This window comes from Anneissia japonica, unplaced genomic scaffold (assembly GCF_011630105.1).
Source record: "Anneissia japonica isolate Jap-2015-1 unplaced genomic scaffold, ASM1163010v1 scaffold1946_len758022_cov188, whole genome shotgun sequence".
In the NCBI taxonomy this organism is placed as follows: Eukaryota; Metazoa; Echinodermata; class Crinoidea; order Comatulida; family Comatulidae; genus Anneissia; species Anneissia japonica.
In genome coordinates this window covers 85,195-107,300 of record NW_022694730.1, presented here as the reverse complement: position 1 = coordinate 107,300, position 22,106 = coordinate 85,195, and the positions used below count along the sequence as shown (strand labels likewise).

General features: G+C 34.8%; 1 protein-coding gene across 5 annotated transcripts; it reads right to left on the bottom strand.

The window, feature by feature from the left end:
• Window positions 1-1,083: 1,083 nt before the first annotated feature.
• On the bottom strand, window positions 1,084-19,759 carry LOC117101197 (3-hydroxy-3-methylglutaryl-coenzyme A reductase-like). Of its 5 annotated transcripts, none has more exons than XM_033241101.1 (21): window positions 19,445-19,713; window positions 18,514-18,633; window positions 16,984-17,153; window positions 16,542-16,653; window positions 16,141-16,228; window positions 14,602-14,686; window positions 13,891-13,996; window positions 13,690-13,796; window positions 12,999-13,118; window positions 12,498-12,640; window positions 11,544-11,659; window positions 10,308-10,555; window positions 7,920-8,114; window positions 7,421-7,579; window positions 6,545-6,630; window positions 6,022-6,199; window positions 5,421-5,591; window positions 5,075-5,215; window positions 4,679-4,837; window positions 3,941-4,095; window positions 1,084-3,290 (listed from the first exon to the last, which is right to left on the bottom strand). In XM_033241101.1, exons 3-21 carry the CDS (start codon window positions 17,140-17,142, stop codon window positions 3,152-3,154), a joined length of 2,667 nt encoding a protein of 888 aa, XP_033096992.1. In that variant the 5' UTR covers window positions 17,143-17,153; window positions 18,514-18,633; window positions 19,445-19,713; the 3' UTR covers window positions 1,084-3,151. The 5 variants fall into 5 exon arrangements, with proteins under 5 accessions (XP_033096992.1, XP_033096993.1, XP_033096994.1 ...); XM_033241102.1 differs by having other exon boundaries at window positions 16,984-17,150; XM_033241103.1 differs by lacking the exons at window positions 18,514-18,633; window positions 19,445-19,713 and adding an exon at window positions 19,741-19,759 and having other exon boundaries at window positions 16,984-17,150.
• Window positions 19,760-22,106: the final 2,347 nt, after the last annotated feature.

Here is a 22,106-nt window from a genome sequence, read left to right as displayed (position 1 = left end):
TTACTTTACTTTGACAATTTTTAAGGCAATAATCTGAATGGGTACTACTGTAATTAGATTCTTCCTGTAAACACGAAAAGGAGATCCAATGAATTATTAAATATGACATTTTATTTTGTAGTATTTTTTTTTCCTAATTTTTTTTTTTTATAGATTTTGATAATGTAATTTTAAGTACCTTGTGCATGAATGTTTTTGATTTAAATATATTTATATCTGTTGTTTTAATGGCACTGTAGAAAGCAGTCTAATATAGCTGGACATGGTTTCCCTCATCAAATAAACCTCAATGTTCGTTTTCGACAAATCCGAAATACTCAAGGCGAGAGATGGCGCTGTTTAGTGTTTTCGCCTCATCATTTATGTATAAATCTCGGGTATTTATTAATTATCCAGCGGCATCGCTTCACGATGCTTGGCTATGATTCATACTGTATTTCCATCATTCATTAAAAAAAAATGTATATCATTAAGACTCAGTCTGGAATATTGACAACTTTCATCAGCTATGATATGATTTTTGTATTCATTAAAAAATATCCCTTGCTAATACACATTTTATTTTCCAAAACTTAAATTGTGCACCAATTGTTTTGTCCCTGGTGCCATACTAATACAGGTCTCCCTCCAATTAAAGACCACCTTTGGGACCGGGGTTTAGTGGTTTTTCGTAGCTTTGGTTTCTTATTGGTTTAATTAAAGACCAGCGCTAAAACTTGTCTTCAAATATCTCTGTTTAGGAACATATAGCATACAATTACTGGTACTTTTGCATTTACAGTTTATAGTTAGAGGGTCTAATTTTTCGTAAGGTTTGGGTTTTTAGGTTCTGAGGTTTTGGTAGTTATTAGAATCGCTATAATTAGAAACTGGCACTCAGAGGTCCCAATTTGGAATAATCCACATTAGCGGGAGAGCTGTATAGGTGAGTTTCCTTAACGCATCTAAATATATTTTGCTGTGCATGGCGATAACCATTGGCACTGACCTCCGGGAGACAATTGATAATACAGTAGTAAAAACTTGTAAAAACAATTATATGTTTAATAACACACGATACATATAGAATATTTTCAATACTAGTTACTAAATTTGTATATTTATTATAATTCCGATATTTCATAAATTAAAAAATGATGAAGGTGCTAGTGTTCTAGTACCACAGACTTAAGGCAGGCACTTGCTGCGCCCCCATGGTCGTTGGCTGACAACATCCTATGGAAAACGCAACGCCACAACATGTGCACAGCACATCGTTTTTAATAACAATAAATTTGGACTGTCACTGACAATCAGCAGATGGCGTCGCATCGTCTGGTGTTCACAGGAAGCGGAGTTCGAGTTGTCGTACAACCATTTTACGACATAGTGTGTGCCCAGCTTTACATTACAATATTTCTTTCCAGATTTCTTGATTACAAGTTACATAAATTTAGTTTTGTTGGTGGGACTTACAAAGTAATTTAATACAACTGGAATTCATAAATTATATTTTCTTTTGAAATTGAAATAACACACAGCACCAAGGCTAAAGATAAAATCAACAAATAAATAGGCATACACTTACATAATAAAGTAGACTTACAACAAGTCCCTTATTATTATTTGTTTTTCTTATTCTGGACAGCGCCACCTACGAGCAAGTTAATTTTGAGACAAAATACAATAATCCAAAAATAAAAGAAATCGAATATGGGACGCCAATTAAATTAGGTATGGCGCGCACTAAGCGCAATAAAGACTGAGTAACCCAAAATTTGGGCCTGGAACCCCGGCTAATAATAGAGCAGAGATATGTCTTTTGTTCAAAGATTACTGATTAGTCAGTTAAGATGTAGTGTCCCTTTCCATTATCATTCAATTAAAAAATTCAAAATATTAAACTTGCTAATTACAGTATTACCATAAATGTATTCTTCTCATTGGTCATAATGTGGTAAATAATTGTAAATCTTACTACGGTATGTTAAACAATCATGTGTGATGTCATCCCCAGATATACTCTCTGTGGAGACAGACTCTGTGGAAAGCATTTTCAAGGCAGTGAAAAAAAAAGCCAGTAAATTTCATGCAACAGTACTGTACAATAGTAATGTTGATGTATTTTTAATGTAAAAAATGTCATCATATTGTATTTTATGAATATTACGGTTAAGAACACAATTCAAATTTTTTGGTGGCAATATTTTTAGCTGCATGTTGAATACTGACTGAATCAAAATACCAATGCACTGTCATACTTAATACTTAATTAATTTCCCAGGTAATTTTTCAACAAATTCCTTCACTAAATACTACAATTATTGGTACATGAACATAGAAATTTGAAAACACTTGGTAGACACCTATTTTAGATACAAAATGCGGGTATCTTTTAACATTGAAACCAACCCCTATTCACGGTACACCCTACTACTGTAATATAATGAAACACTTCTTTTGGTCTTGAAGGTGTCTCTTCAAAAGATGATCTAATGTATGCAGGACAACTGTACTGTTCTTGCATTAATACTGATTTATGAGTATAATTAATAATAATAGAGCTATGAATAATCATTTTACACTGTTTAGCAAGTCACTTGATTTAATTGCACTTAATGGAATAAAATAAGATACTAAATTTTAATTCTAGGAAAATCATCTCAAAGTTTAAAACAATGAAAACTAAAGACTTGACATGAATTCACCAGACATGGACAGTCTAGCAGGGTCACTTCGCTAAGCTAATCGGGTGCTTATTGCCAGACTAGCAGGGTCAGCCAAGAAGGGGCATATTAGCCTTATTGCTGTCTAGTACTAGTAAGGCTGTGCATCCAGCCTAGCATGTACAAATTGCTGGCTAATAGGTGAATATATCCAGACTAATATCTACTTAGGACAAGTCAAGCAGGTGCTTATGGCTAGCCAAGCAGAGTCATATGTCCATCCTAAACATATACAGTATCTACCTAGTAGATACTTGAGAGCAACCTACAATAGCTGGTATGTATAGCCAACATAGCTGGTGGGTATAGCTAGCCTAGAAGTTATGCATAACTGGCCTAGCTAGTACAGTATGTATGAGCAGCCAACAGGATCATACTTTACATCAAAGTTCAATCGCATCAACTGAAAGTGTGTTGGTATCTAGTTAGTATCCGGTGGTGTAGCGTCACCTGGGGTGGCCTCTGTATCTAAGGTGTTCTTCAGTTTCTTGTTTATCCTTCACTGCTGATTCTTGTGTTTTCCTTTTATCTGTATCACTCGCACTATTGCCTATATCATCACCTTCAGCTATATTTTGTGACGACCTAAAAATAAAATACAATCATATTTCAATGCTTTTGTGTTAAGCAAGTGTCCAGCTTATTTACCATTATGCTATCTGACAGGTACTGTACATATATTTACATAGAAAATAAATTGTTGTGAATTAATGTTACATCCAGATGAGTAGGAGAAAATGCTCATATATTTTTCATTCAAATCAAACAGCAAGAGAATACAGACAATTACAGGATGATAATTATGTGACAGGAATGGTCATGAGTTTGATTCTGATGCTGGCCATATTCCTAGTGTCCTTAGGGACAGTCACTTTATCTATGTTTGTCTCTCTTCACCAAGGAATACGAAGTTGAATTGGCTACATGACAAAGAGCACTCCCTCCAGAGTAGAGCGTAGGTGGACAGACATTTGCGTTTGTGTATGACTGATTCAATAATCAATGACCAGGGAAACACAATTCCATAGAGACAGACTGTGACATTACATGCTATTCAAATTTAACAAATATATAATAAATTCTTGCACTATATATAATACATGGTCTCACTTTGAGGTTTATGGAGGATAGGAATTTTGACATTTAAATGGACTAAGCCCAGGATCATGTTTTTGAAGGATGAGCACCATACCCATCAAACCACATCTTGCTTATAGTCTACCGAAATTACACACCTATTGTGTTTCATGTGACTCTTGACCAGATGACCAGCGGCTAGAGCGGACATGAGTGAGAGTTCTCCAGCAAGAACAGCTGCACATACGATTCTAGCCAGATTGGATGCGTTGCGACCTGGCTCCTGTATACATGGACCTTTTACACCAAGCATCTGTGAGAAATATTTCTTATTATTAAAATAAATATTTGTAAAAAAACAATATAAAATTAATAATGAAAATGTTAAAAAGTAACAATGAATAATCAAAAAGAAAATGAAATAAAGAAAATAAATTGATCGTATGATTATATCCATTGCAGAGATGCAAAATTGATGAAATGTTAGTCTAAGGAAATTATGCTATCGGGATTTGAATCCTACTGACCAATCAAACTTCATATTCTGTAAGGGGTCGTTTACAATTATCAAGATTTTCGCAAGTGTACAAACAGTACTCTTTTTCGGTAACCCCTCCCTCCCTACATAAAAAATGTTTATTTTGTAAAACCATTCTCAAGGTACTATACTTTATTACTCAAAAAATATATATTATATCCATTTTTCCACTATAATTGGTCATAAAAATCTATTATTTTAAATATTTTCCATGTTATTTTCATGCATATGTATTAATGTACATTTTTTTCTACCCCCTCCCCTCTAGCATACAGTTTGTACACTTGTGAAAATTTTTATGATTGTGAATGACCCCTAACCATCATAAATATTTGAATTTGTTATTGTAGTGACCTACCTGTAGACATGATTGCTGGGCTGGTAGTATGGTGCCACCACCAATAGTACCAACTTCAACCGACGGCATCGTACAGCTCATATACAAATCTTCGCCATTCTCACCTGTACTCTCCATCGTTGTTAAGCAGTTGGAACTTGCTATGTTTTGGGCTATATCCTGTGAAGTTTATAAAAATCATCATAATATGTTTGTATGTTTATATTTATCTCATTTACATCAGAATATATTTATGCAAGTCTCTATTAAGCCAAATTATGAGGCTTAAGGAGTTGAGTATTTATTTGAAGCATGCTTTGTGGTGTTCTCTATCTGCCCATTTGGACCATCGATATACAAAATAACAATACTAAAACCTATATAGCTGATATAAAAAAGCTCTTCTTCCTCAATTACCTGGCCAGTTGCAACAAAGACAGCTGTTACAATATTAGCAGCATGTGCATTGCAGCCTCCGAGAGTCCCGGCAACAGCAGAACCTATCAGGTTTTTCTTGGTATTGAGATTAACTAGTGCAGACGTAGATGTCTTCAGTACCTAAAATAAAAAGAAAAAGCATGTTGAAAGTCACAGTTCCAGGTTTTACCAAAATTTCAATGAGTGATTAATCCTTTATGTCTGTTGAAATGTTAACATCCTGAAATTTCAGTCCTATATGATTTAACTAACTCGTTAACAACAATTAAAAGATATAAGGGATTTTGAAAATTATATAACAAAGGTTGTTGTCAATTGAACTTACTTTTTTAACAACATTCCCCGGAATGATAGCTTCACAGGTTACCGACTTCCCCCTCCCCTCAATCCAATTGATAGCTGCTGGTTTTTTGTCGGTGCAGACATTTCCACTCAGACTGAGGACCTCCAGCTGGGGAAATATCTCCTGTAGTAACTTCAATGATTTTTCTGTACCCTGTAACATACATCAATAAATATACTATGTAGCTAGATTTCCTTTATTGTCTGCTCAATATAATTATATTATAAAGTAATCAGCATCCCAATTAAAAAGCACCATAAAAAGACTTGGTTATACAGTATCTAGGGTCTAAAATGATCATCTACTGTATCAACTCAATGAACGTCATAAAATGAGATGGTTAATAAGAAGAACATCTAGGCTCCAAAATTAAAGACCTCTCCTCTCCTAAAAACCTCATAAGAGATATGGTTATAGTTATAGAGCACTTAGGTCCCAAAATAATCAGCTCCCAACCCTCCATGATCCTCTATCAGTTTCATAGATTTGGTGATACGAGCATCATGGATTTTAAAATGCTAGATGAATCACTCATGTTACACAGCCTGAAAATACATATATTAAAAAAAGATTTAAACCACACCTTTGAGACCATGTTCATCCCCATGGCATCACCGGTGGATGCTAAGAAGCGTAGGTACAAATTACGACCTGCAATTGAAGGCTGCACTGAGGTCAGCTTAGCAAAACTACTGGTTGAATCAAATGTTTGCTTCAATAGTTGAAAGTTGTCATCATTATCTAACCATTGTTTCACTTTGCTGTTAAAACACAATTAGGGAATGAATACATTTCAAGCAAGTGATTCAAAATCAAGAGTTAAACCATGCTGTAGGCAATTTCCAATAAAGGAGTCAATTCAAGGAGTTAAGAAATTAATTGCTAATAACAGAAATAATAATAAAACAAAAAATATACATTAACTGATCGTTACTCTTTGCTTCAAGATAAACAATAATAATTTTTAAAAATATTATTAATAGTACAGCAAATAATATTAATAGTACAGTAAATGCATAAATATTAATAGGACCGTATAAAGCACAAATATACATTTTTACAGAATCTATTAAAATAATAATAATCTGGTAAGTAGTATAACTCACCTGACATCTTGAATTGATGGTAGCTGCAGTACTGGTGCTCTTGTCATCCCATCTTTGTAGACAGCAGTAATGACACCTCCTGATTCCTAGAACATTAAGTTAAATTAAGTAGTTGTGTTAGGCCATAACTAATAATACATAAGTATGGATTTTAATCGGTGGTTAAAGCCGGACAATCGGTCGACGTGATTCTATGAAGAACACAGTACTTACAGTGCAACATAAAAGGCAATTAGTATATCATCACTATTATTCATTTTATGATTATCCTTGCCATTGGAAAAAACTTATGAAACACATTCTTAGCTACATAGCAGAATATCGCCTTACATTACAGTATTAGTGTAGTGGCACTGAAATGATGGTTAATGTTCCACTGATAGAGTATTTTGATTAGAAGCACACAGCTTTAACACTGTATCACTTTTTGTTAATATTATGACAATAAGAAATAACAAACATTTACATAGGTTTATATGGCATCACATGATGCGTGGTTCAATGTTTGAAAATGAGAAAAGAAATGAATTTGAAGGCTAGTAGGTGGTTTTATTACTTGCAGTCTGTAAATTATTATACAGAGTGTACGACAAGCACTAAATCTACTTACCTAATGTAACTAACTACCTTAGCTAATGATGCTGAACATCTCTCAACATTGCACATCCAACAATTTTGTAGAATTTGATCATATTGTGTACTATGTACGTTTCTAATTTGGAGTACATATTTATAGGCCCTTTGAGGATACAGCTACTAACTAATCTGAATTACCTGTTTCATGAGCCTATGATAATTTATTACAAAATGATACACATGTTAGTAACATTAAATTTCAAAAAACACATTTGTCATTGAGCCACTTGATTTGCTTACCTGCAATGCTCGACAGCCTCGATTTGTACTAGCAACAAGCGTTCCTTCAGTGGTTGCCATAGGAACCATATACTGTTTTCCATCGACTGTGAGGGGTCCAGCAGTGCCGACCGGTAGGGGCATATAGCCTATCACATTTTCACAGCAAGCTCCATGCACCTGCAAACAACAACTAAAATTAGATACAGTGGCCAAGCTGAAAGGATAATATAATATTTTATGCTTTGAGATAAAGAGTCTTAAATAGTCTTTGGGGTTCATATAAAATAAAATAAATACAACTAATACAAATTTGGTTAATCAATTCAGACAAATTACTTAAAAGCATTTTCAATGCTGGTCTCCACAAGATTTTGATTTCCCTTCACTTTTTATTTATATTATATTATCACATTTTTATGGTGATAGTGCTTTTATTGGAATTGAAAAGATATCTGTAGCACTTCCAGGAAAACAAAAACATATATCAAAATAAATTAATCTTAAGTCTTGAACTTACCAAATTGTATTGATATCCTTTAAATGGAAGATCTTTCAACGATTCCTGATCACATAATTTGTCTGTTACAATATCCCTACGAATCTGGACACCTCTTTCATAATCCTGTAAAACGTCTTCCATTTTGTATGATGGAATGTGCTTGGCTAATACCAGCTGTTTAACCTCTTCATTGCTGAGTTGATCCGGACCATTCTAGAATAGATTATCTTCAAATTACTAAAGCTTATAGGATTAGGATTGCTATTAAGAGATGTATAATAGATATAAGGTCAAAGGTAGGCTTAAGTCTATGGAAGCATCAGATACATGGGATTATGGATAGGTTAAGTTTTATAGCTCAAGGCATCAGAGATGACAAGGGCTTAGAGGTAGGCTTAGCCCTATGCAGGTCACATTGAAAGGTATCCAAGATATCAACTATAAGGTAGACAACAACAAGACATGACCTATGTGGTTGGGTTAGATGACACAAAGGTCAATTGTAGCAAACACTGAAAATCACAGTAAGTTAATTTTGGATGCTTATTTATTATCTACAAGAGCTGAAAAGTAGTTACTGTACATAAATCAGACATGCCAACCCTACAAGGCCAACAAGAGGAGTCTGAAAAACTTCTGTGCATAGTTTTGGCAATGTGGGAGGAGCGTTCCTAAGACATGATACCAATGTGATCGGATTGTAAAATGAAACCGTTTTCACTCACAATCAGCAATACCGCTGTGCAAAGACTAGGCCCTAGGCCTAGGCAGAAAATCAAGACTGTACCTATCACAACGAGCATACCGTAGGCATCACCTACAGTAGTTTTGATTTCAAACTGACAGGATACTTTCCGTTATTAACTTGCATGTTTGCATATGCGTTTTAGTTTCTTTTTTGGAGGAAGCTCAACACTACTAATTGTCTTTCGAGCACTGCCAAAGCCTACATCCATATCGCTCTCATCGGACTCCATTTTCGAAATCGTCCTTTACTAGACTGTTGTTGTTACGAAATCAGTAGACCATGGAGCACTACACAGTTCAGAGTGCAGTGCAACTCTGACATCAATTTGGCCATTGAAATTTGTTTTTACGAAATCAGTAGACAGTGGAGCACGAATTAAATTTTTTGTATACAGTTCAGAGTGCAACTTAGACAGCGATTTGGTCAATGAAATTGGTTTTTTGCGAAATCAGTAGACCGTAATGCGCGAATTACTACAGTTCACCCTCCAATTCGAGACCACCTTTGGGACCTGAAAATAATAATAATAATAATAATACCGTATTTATATAGCGCCTAACAGATCACAGATCCCTCTAGGTGCTTTACAATTCTTAATTTAACTTAATTTAATTTAATTTATGGTAAAAAACTATCCCCCGCCAGACACTAACCCGGTATTTCAGAGTCAAGGAATTTCAAGATTGACCTTAACTATGTTCACTTAACTACAATATGGTAAAAACTATCCCCCGCCGGACACCAACCCGGTATTTCTGAGTCAAGGTTTCGGGACCGGGATTTCAAGATAGGGCACTTAAATAATAATATCAATAACAATAATAATAATAATCACAATAATAAAAAATTTAATTAAGAAACAGGTGAGCTTTCAGTTGTGACTATATACTGACTGATGGAGAACATTTAATATGGATCGGTAAGTTATTCCAGAGTGGGGTGGTCTCAGTGTTGGTCTCCAATTAGAGAGCTAGCTTTGAAGGTTGAAGATTGTTATTTGGGTCTTTGGAAAATTGGTCTCAAATTAGAGGGGTCTCTGAATCAGAGGGGTCTCGAATTGGAGGGCACACTGTATTTTGTATACAGTTCAGAGTGCTGTTTTCAGGACGAAATTCAGTGGTCTTGTTTTTATCTAAATCATAGGATCATCATTTTCATTCGGAAATGCACGATTTATTTCAGCTTGCCAAAATGCGTAAAAAGCGGAGATTTTCAACCCAATATCGGAGAGAGGAGTTTTGCTCAAATAAACGGTGTAACTCCACCAAATTGGAGTGGTTGGCATGTCTGATAAATGTATCATATTCAAGGATTAACCAGCGGTGCAGTTAGAGGAGCCGGGCTGGTTGCGCCCCCTCCCCCATCATTTTGGAAAGTATAAATAAAAGAAAAAGTAAAAATTGTGTCTAGAAAACACAATTTTCGTGGGGCATGCCCCGGGACCCCTAGGGTAGCATTGTCTTGATCGACGAAACTTTGGGGCCCACCCCCCTTTCGGACAGCTCTGGAACCACCACTGTTAACAGACTATTGCCAATTCACGTTCAAATGAGAACACTACAAATTAACAAAGAAACAACGCTTTTAAAAGAAACTAGCTATTAGAAACATCTTCTTGGATAGCTTTGAAGCGCTTTTTATTCAATTTTGCTACTTACGTCCAGATTGTTCAGGATTTGCAGACATTCTTGTAATGGTCTCGGTTCCTTTGGGATAGAAGTTGGTTCATCCTCTTCCGTTTCCCTTTCACTATCAGAAGAGCTTTCTGAGGCTATACTACCAATATGAAAGATCCTCTTTGGTTTTGTGTTAGAAGCAGTTTGTGTTTCTACATCTGTCACTTCCTTAGATTTATACATCATTGATGGCAAGTCAATACCATCATACATGTCACTATTTGATTGTTCTGCAAGAATATAAATAGAACATTTTGTAAAGATTTTCACTATGACTGTAACTTCTAGAGGAAACCTCATTTTCATAGCAATCCCACAGGCTGTGACTCTGCTTCCTGGGATGTTTAACTGATTATATATCTGGATCCAGAATCTACCAATTTAAATATAATACATAATTATTTACATCCCAGTATGAATGCATGTGCTTAGCACTGAAGCAGCATGCCTTATTATGTACCAGCAAATTATTATTATTATTATTATTATTATTATTATTACTAATTATTATTATTATTATTATATAAATATTGTGAAAAAGAATAAAATTTTAAAAATTAATAATGTAAAAATACCAAGTATAAACTTATTTTGAAAAATCAGGTTATAATTTCCAGCATTGGTGGGATAATATGGACCGACGATGATTAATAAAAAAAAAAAATTAATGATGACGATATCAACACTGCGTTTAACTGGTGCAGTTCGCGGAAGATGGACAGAATGTCTTAACGAGTGAGTAAATTTAAATTGGGTTAAACAAAACAAAAATTAAAACATTAATATTAATAGTCACACGATATAAATATTGTTACAAAATCAATTACATTTGAATATGTTTTACCACTTAATTCGTTAAGAATTAACAATTTATCTACTTATATATAAACTTATTTATTCATAAAAACAGACATTGTATACACATTTAGTCACTCAAAAGATTGAAATATAATCATATAAAAAAGAAGCTGTTTGAGCATTTTTTAAAGATTGATTTAAATTTAAGTGTATGAATATTTATATTGAAATATTTAACTTGGTTATTCCTCGATAGGAGAAACATACTTTTATAAAGTCAGTATTTGGTATAGAAATGAACCAATTTGCATATCACTATGTCTGAAATCATACCTAAAATCAGTGCATGTACATAAATTGGAAGTGAAAGGGCTATAAAAAAAATGCAGGCCATAAGTTAAAAAACAGAATATCTCTCACCGCTGGTGAACCTGATCCGCTTTTTAGTATCTGCAGTGTCGATGAAGAAGAACTTGGCCATGAGAACTAGAGCTAATACTGAGGTGAACACTTGTTCTACATTCATACTGACAGCCCTGCAAAACATCAATGGATACATAATTCACAGGCAAATTTGTGTATTGAACGTTTAATCTAATTTATATTTAATTTGGTATTTACCACAATGCATAATAGATCCTAACATTCTACGGGAAAATAAGTTAAATGAAAAATTAAACCCATACTTTTTAAATTCTATTAAAAGATGTGCACCTAAGCCCCTTTCAGAAAGACATTACACAATATTGCGGTAAGCATGCCGGCATAATAACCGGTCTATACCTTTTCAAACAGCACCTTTGTTATCGCAATATTGCGGTAATCTTACATTTTTCTGTATGGCGTAATATTGGTGGTTTAAATACCACCGTGCAATTGTTTTCAACTTTAACCTTGTTTGTTTATGCATAAATAAACATGCCGGCTTGATTTTCACAATATCGAGTAGACCCTTTCAGACAGAACAAAGCTAGTAACCATTACCGCAATATTGCGGCAATATTACTAGGGTGCAAGGTGGCCTAAAATAAGCTCGCACATTGGTGTATCGATCCCTTCAGACAAAAACCCATGCCGACGTGTTTACCGCAATATTGTGGTATTGCAGCTCAGTCTGAAAGGGGCTTAAGTTACACTCGCATGAAGGATAGAGAGTTGTTCATGTGAAAGTAAAGAATCTTGGTAGGAAAATATCGAAATACTTTTCCCTTTAATAGATTTTCTGTCGTTTGAAATTGGGTATTAGTTAATTAAACATTAAAGCCTCTATACTGTTATGTTTTTTGTAAATGCTTTTGGATGTAAGAAACAATGAAAGATTATTATGCCCTTTTTAAACAGAAAACCATAAACTTAATTTAAGTCAGTGCTTACCGCATAACATAAGTTTGCCATGTTGGTAGACGGTGTTGACGGGCCTCTTCCCCAGATGAGTCAAACAGTGTTTGGTTGTTTCTTTCATTCACTACACTTGGAGATGTGAATCTGTGGGCGTGCACAACAGCTAAACCAAACGACTACAAAAGAAAGGTATAAACGTTAACTTGGTTTACATTTTAAATCGTTGCTATAATGTTAGTTTGAACATCTGGATGAGTAGGAAAGTAATATATATATTTGAACCTGTAATTCCTGCAGAAACTTTGTGACAGCCGAACATAAAACCAAGTAAGTGTCAATACTTAGATTCAGAGCTTAGCCAGACCACTCCATGAAGTGCACTAAACAAGCTTGCATGACTTCGATGATCAGGCTTGTGACCTTAACTATGATGTTAAAATGTTTATGATGCTGAAGACGATTAGATGATTATCATGATGGTGGTGGTGACCACTTATGGTGATCATGAAAATGTAATATGGACTCCCAACTGACCATTACTAGTTTGACTTTCTGCAGTACAGGGTTAGCTGTCCTGGTCTCCTGTTCATCTACCAGCTCCAAGGGCTTGCCTTGCTTCCATACAGGATGTCCAGGCACTCCATGATTACAAAGCTGGTGGTCAAAAAGAAACATGTATGTGATTCAATATTGCTCTCTACTGTATGGTTTACTTTATGAGTTTATGAAAAATAACTACACTCTCAAAATCCCCATGTGAAATTTGTATACAGCATCAACATAGTGCAATCAGATAGTTTAATAAATGAACTGTTAATCAAGCCTACAGATAAATAATTTGAGACTACCATTATATTTATTCCCTGAATATTTCGCTACCCATTTATGTTGGCTTTCTAATTCTGTTCAGGTGCTCAACACCTGTTCAGGATCTGGGTGGGTTCACAATGACAGGGGCTGTGAGATGAACCACCACACTGGGTAACCCCCTACTCGTCTTGAAAGATGTACTGGGTTCTTTATAGTGCACATGAGCAAATAGCGTACACTGGGCCTACGGTTTATAGTACTTATCTGAAAAGACTTTTTCCACCTCCATAACAATAGACGAACACCGATAAATAGCTGTAGGTTGCAGCACCCCTGCCTTAACTGCTCAACCATTTGAATCGCCATGAGTCAGTTATTCTACTTAATATATGATTAAACCTTGATATCTACTAACCTCAAGCACCAGTGAAAGGCATGCTGGGAAGACTGTCATGAAGACAATGTAATTAGTAATGATAGCAACACACGCAAACAAACACATCAACTCCAACTGATGGACACCTGTGGGATCAAACAATGTGTTTGGGTAAAATATTTAAAATGTAATAAATGACAATACTTTTTCAATTGTAATGACATATCTGATTTATGTTACCTGATTGTGAGCCCAGAGCGAAGGCTAAGGCCATAACAACAGCATCCAATGTCACTGAGGGCGCCATAATCCTCAGTCCATGAGCTATATTTTCTGCAAGTTTGACCTACATATCAAAACAATTAACAGAATTAGCCAAAAGAAAACAAAAAAAATCACACAATTAATTTTAATAAAAAGTACAGGTATAGCAAAAATACAAAGTTAGTAATAATAGCATGTAAAATTAATGTTCATAGCTTTTCATCTCCAGATCGGTTTTGTATGCTTTAAATATGAAGTAAAAAGAAATTTCACTTTGTTTTAGGGTAGCCCTTGATTGATCTCTTACACAAGAAAAATACATAACACTAGAGATAATACTTAGACATTAACATTTCTAAATTTAAAACAAAGCAAATAACCAAACACTAAAAATACACTAGTATGAATGAACTTAAGTTTAAATATGGAGAAATAAGATGTTGATTAACATTTAAAGACTCATAAAATAGTACTATTTGGAAGATTAGCCTTGCATTTGGCTGCGTTTTTAGCCAGCTAGATGCAGTATTAGGACCATAAAAAGCAGAAAAAAGTAGGTATAATGACCATGAAACAAGAGGTTGTCTCATATGCCCGACATACTAAAATCACTAAAAATCTTCTCAAACTAAGGAGTCATCTTATGCGTGAGTATATTCAGTATATTCCCATTTTTGGAGTACTTACCTCAGATTCTGCAGCAATTGCATAACTTGTGAGCTTACTGGATTTGGACAAATCCATCATCAGAAGGAAGACTGGTAGCACGTCACTGTGAAATAAAAAAATCAACATTTTAATACTATTAACACTATTTCAATATTCACTAATATATTCTATATTTAGCGCATAGAGACTTTTTGTATTTTGGGCTATATAAATTTAAAACCATTAAACAATTCCTAATTTCTCACTATGAAAAGTTTGGGTTGTCAGTTTTGTAGCCACCAAAAACACATTTAATTGGATAACTTACCAATATTGTGAAAACTCTACCTGCATTTATTACTTACATTTATTATAAAGTTCTTTACATAAATTCAACATTTGTTATCATCTAGACACTGCTAACAATTTCTAAACATGAATGCTATCAAGACACTACTTATTATCATAATTAATGGAGCTCCACAGGGATGTTCATTTCAATCACTACTGTTTCATTATACTCTAATGATTTTTCACCTCCTCTTAATGATCAGAAAAAGTGTTTCCTGATCAAATGTGCAGACGACACTTGTTTAGTAGGATTATTTAATAATGATGATGATATAGATGAATACAAGTAATATGTTTCTTCACTGGTGTAGTGAAAATAAAACAAAAGATGTTATAGTTGATTACAGAAAAACCAAAAATGATCATGTATGTCTGATGATTAATGGTAAAGAAGTGGAAATTGTTAGTGAACACAAACATCTTGAAAGAATTTCATTTAGCTTTAAGAATTGTATTGTTCCGTTTCCATTTTTGCTTTACAAAAGCGAAAATTTTTCATCTACAAAATATCTTGGCAGCTACACTGATGACAAATTACACTGGAACTGTAACACTGTTAAGCTAAGCTCAAAATGTAACAAAAGAATGTACTCCCTCAGTAGAATGAAAAAATTTAAAGTTAAACCTAATGTATTATCTATGTGTTTATATATCGGTTATACAATCAGCACAAACAATATGTAGTATGATTTGTTTTAATGAGCTGAACTTACATAAGAAGAAGAAACTGAATAAGATTATCAAACAACCTAGTAAGATTATATGTATAGACGTTAAACAATTATAATTTTTATGTAATGACATGTTAGTTAAGAAATTACAATGTATAATGTCTGATGTTACCCACCCAGTCCATGATTCTAATTACTGTCTGTAAATCTGGATGATTAATTCAATTAAAGACTAACTGGTTTAAAAATGCATTCATGCCAGCAACAGTCAAACCTTTTAACATGCAGTTTAATAGAAAAGCCATAATAATGTATACATTGCCTACCCTTACAACTCACTAATCCTTGCAATATTAGGTTTTTATTGACAATTTTAATTACTTTTTGCATTTTGTTTTTTTTTTCAATTTAGCAATTTTCATTGTGCAACTCGTATGTATTTAATTATATTTTTCTACTAAATATACATGTATTTTAAGGAACCACATCTCATAGCCCAATTCTGTACAGTTCTGACAATAAAGTTTAATTGTATCGTATCGTAATGTGTACTTACTTAACAGCAATAATGTCTTTATGAAACACATGTACAGCAACAGTGCCAAATATTAACATACACAGTATAGTGAATATAGCTGCAATTCCTGAACAAAAAAACAACACAAAAAAACTTAATGTTAGCATTTCAGATTTTTACTCAGTTAAGAAGTATATATTACTTTATATAAAAAACAAATTTTTGCAATCAATTTAGAAACATATAATGAAAACCATGTAATACAAAAAATTAACTTTGGGATTGCAGTTTCATATAATTCCAATTTTATTATATAAATATTTTTATTACCAGATATATAATTTAGTATATAATATAAATACTGTAAATCTTTAATGGGAAAAAAAAACAAAAAACAAAAGAAACTGAAAGTTTGAGTTACTTTATTAATAACAACTTACCAATGACATATTTTGAGTGCTTCTTCTTTAAGTTTCGAAATTGAAAGTAGATGTAACAGACAGCTAGTGATCGGGCAAAGGTCATCAAAATGTCACCAAACACAGCCTCATCCTGGATCAGAGTGAAAAAAAGACTGTATTTTTTATTTGATTGTGGTTCATTCATAGTAACTAGTTTTACTAAAATACAGATATTTTTATTTGAATGCCATGCCTGGGTTACCAACAATTTGAAGTTACATGTACAAAAGAATTGTTTTTTTATAAGTATAATCAGTTAAAACCTTGCAAAGCATTTGTTGTTGCTGTGCACAATAAACATGTCTTCACGCATTAAACAATATATAAGATAGCATTGCACGTCCCACTCAATGTATGTTGCTCAATGTTTAATACATTTATTTCGCTGATGTAAAAATCACAAATCAACAGCCCACATTACCTTTGCTTCTGTACAATAATTACTTGCACTACCACAATGTGGCAGGATTTTGAGGCCAAGGTTAGCAGACAACAGATAGATAGCTAAGGTCAAGGTGCTTATGATAACCTCAAATGGATGAGAAGCGCATAACAATCCACAGTATCCAATAACATCCATTGTCAGTTCTTCTGAAACAAATAAAGCATATAAACAGATTTACTAGTTCATTGAAAGAATATATGCTCCCAACGTAAGCGTGCCCATTACTGTATCTCGAAAAGAACACATTCTAGAGGGCATCCTTCAAAATACCATAAAAGGCTTTACGTATTGAACATATGCCGTCTCCATGACACATGTTTGAGTTTCAAATGCAAGTTTGTTGAGTTTCAAACGCAAGTTTGTTGAGTTTCAAACTCCATTCGTTTTCCAATAGGGCGCCCCTTACCTTGTGGTAGTACTGTAGTATCAAGCATGCTTACCTACCTAGGCATAGGTTGGCAAGTCGGAAAAACTAGTCTTCAATTAAATAAAATTAAAAACACTGTTTTATGTACAAAAGTGCATTCTTCAGGCCTATTGGTTCATCGATCGATGGAAGAAAGACTACGTATCCAACTATTCAATATTGTTGGAATATAATTTTGTTTACGTCTTTGATATTTTTCTCTTTCTCAATGTATAGGCCTAAGATTGAGATAAAATTACCTGACCTTTTTCAAGAGGGGTAAAACCTTGAATTTTGAAGAACTCAAAGGTCATTAAGACACCTCAGAAGTCGGGAAAGCTCATTTCTGGCCATCTAGGAATAAAAATTTTCCCGGGGGAGGACACCTGGTCCTCCCTTTCAATTTCGGGTTTTTTGAAAACATTTTCAACCCCCTCTTTAAATCCTGGATCTGCCCCTGCTACTCTGGAGTCTTTCTGCTGTAAGGCACATACCAGACTCTAAAGTAAGGTCTGCATAGAGAATTTATTTGCCGCGCAAAAATTAGGCATAGAAATCTACCCGTGTGCATATTTTTACTAGCTTTTTGACCTAGCCTAGAATAATCTTAATACGTATTAACCAAACCAATGTGTTATGCAGCAGTTCTGCGTACATTTTTTTTAGCGATTTTCCGCGCAAATTTGAGCTAGGTTTTGAGGTATCATCGTCCAATTAAAACACTTTGCAGTATGGGGCACATAGTTGATGTTGAATAACCATAACAAATTGATTGGACATTGGACTTGAAAAACCAAAAGGTCCACTGATTAATCTCAGATAAGATAGTATAATACATACTCCAAGTATCGAAATGCACGCCATTGTGTCGGGATTCAATATTTCAACATTAGTTATGTCATCATCAGGAATCCTGATGATGGCGTGCATTTCGATACTAATTATATTATCTAATTACTATCTAATAACCTACAGTAGCAAGAAATTTTCCCGGCTTAGCCTACTTCTACTATTGACTAGGCCTACTACTGCTACTACTACTAATGTACTACTACTACTACTAGGCCTAGACCTACTACTATACTACTCCTAGTACTTACTGCTATAGCCCTAGTTAATACTACTAGGAGTCTAGGCCCATATCCTAGAGCCTGGTCTACTATGCCTGCGGCTCTATCAAATCCACTAATTGTTGTGGTCATACCGGGAACAGGTCAAAACTGCAAAAAAACAAAACGGCAATAAGTCAAAACGGCAATGACCAAAATGGCAACACTTTTAGACCAGAACGGCAATGGACCAAAACAGCAATAAAGTCAAAACGGCAAGACCTAAACCACAATAAGTCAAAACGGCAATAAACCAAAACGGCAACACTTTCAGAATGACATACTGTATGGTAATTGGCAAAATGGCTAAATAAAATACTAAAGAATAACAACATTAATAATAATAAAAATAACAATAATAATAAATAATAATAACAACAATTCAACATACATATTCAATAGATTGGGGGAACACAATATAATACAATACAATATAAAACCAGTGAACATTAAAATAATTAAAACCTTAAAATACAGATAGGCCTATAATATGAGGCTAAACAATGAAAGTAAAAAATGGGAAAGACAAAAAATAATAGTAATAATACTATTACTAAGTAACACTTTAAAATAACGAAATAATTTGTCATGGATGTGTAAAAAACAAAACAAAACAAAAAAAAAACTATTCAGAAAATTATAAACTGCTGCCCGCGCTCGGTGGCGCTTCAGTCTTGGCATTGATTTTTGCTCCTTTGCCGTTTTGGTCTATGCCTATTGCCGTTACTTACTTGATACTTGATAGTTAGGCCCTCTTGTCCAATGGAAACTGTCATACCACGTCGGGCATAAGGCTAGGCCTAGCCTATCTAGGCCTAGGCTAGCTAGCTAAAGTGCTAAACTAAAGACATAGTCGGGCCTAGGCCCAGCCCCACCCAGGCCTAAGCCTTTTATGATGGAATGTTGACCATTCTGAACTTACCTTTCAAACATATAATCATGTATAATTGCTATAAAACAATATATATGTATCGACGAATGATGGCGGACATTGTGACACTACAAAAGTTCATTCTCTTTTCTTTAAAAGAGCTCTAAAAATAACATATGACAACAGGGGGCGAGTCATCGCTCAATCCTAAGTTAGCTGGAATATGGGCGGCCATTAGGGCCAAAATAGACAAATATTGCCGTACGAACAATCCCACTCTCGGCGAGTGATTGTCTTGTCCTTACGAGAATTTGTATTGTCTTTACGGCAATTTGTATTGTCCTTACGGGAGTTTGTATTGTCCTTACGGCAATTTTTGTCCTTGCTGTGTGAGAGTGGGATTGTTCGTACGCCAATGCTTGTCTATTTTGGCCCTAATCAGGTCACGTGACTACTGGTCGCCCTCTATCTGCCATCTTGGTGCCCATGAAAGATCTTATAAACACAGGGTAGTTGCTAAATACAACGGGTTCAGCCGAGGGGGCGTGGCTCGTATGTTGACGTCATGCATAATTTCAGCTGTAGTTTGTCTTTCAGTTATAGTTCATCCTCAACACAGAGTGGGCCCTGTCTGTAATCACACAGCATAGCAAAACACACCAGTTTATTTCTCCATACAACCAATGTAAGAAAAAATAAGTTGTCCCTGTGTGATTTTCTTTCAAAAATTAGGATCGCTGGAATATTATCAAGATAGCCTTCTCCGCGATTTACGCATTCAAATTCTGTAATAACGCTTGAACGGCGTCCTCTTGCAAAATTGAAAACTTTTGAACCTTGACCGCTCTAACCATAGGCGACTTTACGCTTACGCGTAACAATTAGAAGCGTCCGATTTACAATGCGCCCTCTCTTTAAGAACATAAGGAACAAATTAAGGTACTTGGTAACGAACTTTGCGTAACAATAGAGATATAATAAGAATACTAGAGCGCTAACCGCAATGTATTCGATGTTCGAAATACGCAGAGCTGTGTGTGTGTGTACCATCCAAGATGGCTGCCATAGTTGGTACGCTATTTTTGAATAAGATGCTCCACTTGGCCTCGTTTTGGCTACGATAGTCTAATAATTTATTATTACCATTACTCATAATCGTTAATGAAATAATAGTCAGTCAGAGGGCTTATTAATATGTAAAAATACTTATACTGAGCCTGAAGGTGGCGCTTTACTACGACGGCCATCTTGGATGGTACCATAGAGCTATTATATCTCTATGGATGGTACACATACCATAGAGCTATTAAACCTCTATGACACATACATAACTCTGCATTGCTTCGCCATCTTGTCAGCACTCTAGTTGTTTAATAGCTCTATGGGCGTAACGCGAACACCCTATCTCAGATCCATGGCAACGACTAGGACGATCTCTCCCAAAACTGATTACTTTTCTGTGCCAAATCGACGCTTCTATTCGTTACGCGTAAAATCGCGGAGAACGCTATCCTGTTTTTAAAAGATTTTTGGTGCCCATCAAAGATCTTAAAAACACACAAGATAACACTTTTATAACAGTGGCACACATTAGACAAATTCTAACGGTGCATCCAGAAAAGAACAAAGCAACAAAAATAAAAAATTAAATTCTTAACATAAGAGAGATTTACAGATAACTCAAATAACATTATTGCCCACCCACAAATCAAATTAAACACTTAAAATAAACTGGTTTGAAAAGTCGTGCAAAGCAAACCATGACGCTAAACCACCCCGCAACGCCTCGAACCAACACCACCGGGCCCCCGCCAGGTAACGCAGCCAGCCGAATGCTAGCCGTCCTCCCTGTCGCTGGATGTTGTTCGAGGAAAGACCACCAGCACCGTGACCCAGACAGGCCACCACCCGACGAAGGTCCGACGCCATCGGTCCGAGAATGCAGCAAAGCAAGCCAACGCCCTGGTTACACTTTGAACGAATTTTCAGTCAGTATACAGTACATAAATAGAAAAAATGAAATAATTTGAACATTTAAGAATATAAAAACAAAATTAAAATTAAATTAAATAAGAATTAAAAGAAAGCGTTTGCTCTACATACAGTATGAGTATGCACGCACAGGAATGATTACACATGCTTTAAAAACAAATATAATACTGTAATTACACAACAGCACAGATAAAACTTAAGCTACAACATTAAAATAGGCCTAAGTCACATCTCCTTTTCCACAGACTTTTGGATAAAGATTTGCAAAATTTGTCAATTAAGAAATTGATATTCTTATCATAAAAATGGTTATTTTCATTTCCAAGGATAAAATGTAATTTATTTCTATTATTAGACTGTTCGAATTCTTGGAAAACATGTAGAAGATTGTTACTATAAAGTTGTTGTTTAAATCTGGCAATTTCGATTTCTCTGATATTATTATAGGAATAGGACAAAGTAAAAGAAAGTGGATTAAATCTTCCACCTCACCTGTATTACAGAGTTTGCAATTGCCATTTTCACATGGCATATTTGAGAGTTCTGCAGGTTTATAATTCAGAGGAAGGGTGTTCGAACGCAATTTAAATTTTAATGATGCACCCTTAAAACTATCGAGAAGGTAGCCTTCATTTGGGTACATTCTTAATAGCCATATAGTCTTGTATTGATGACTTACTATTTCCATCATCCAGAGGTGACGGAACTAGGGGGTGCTGTG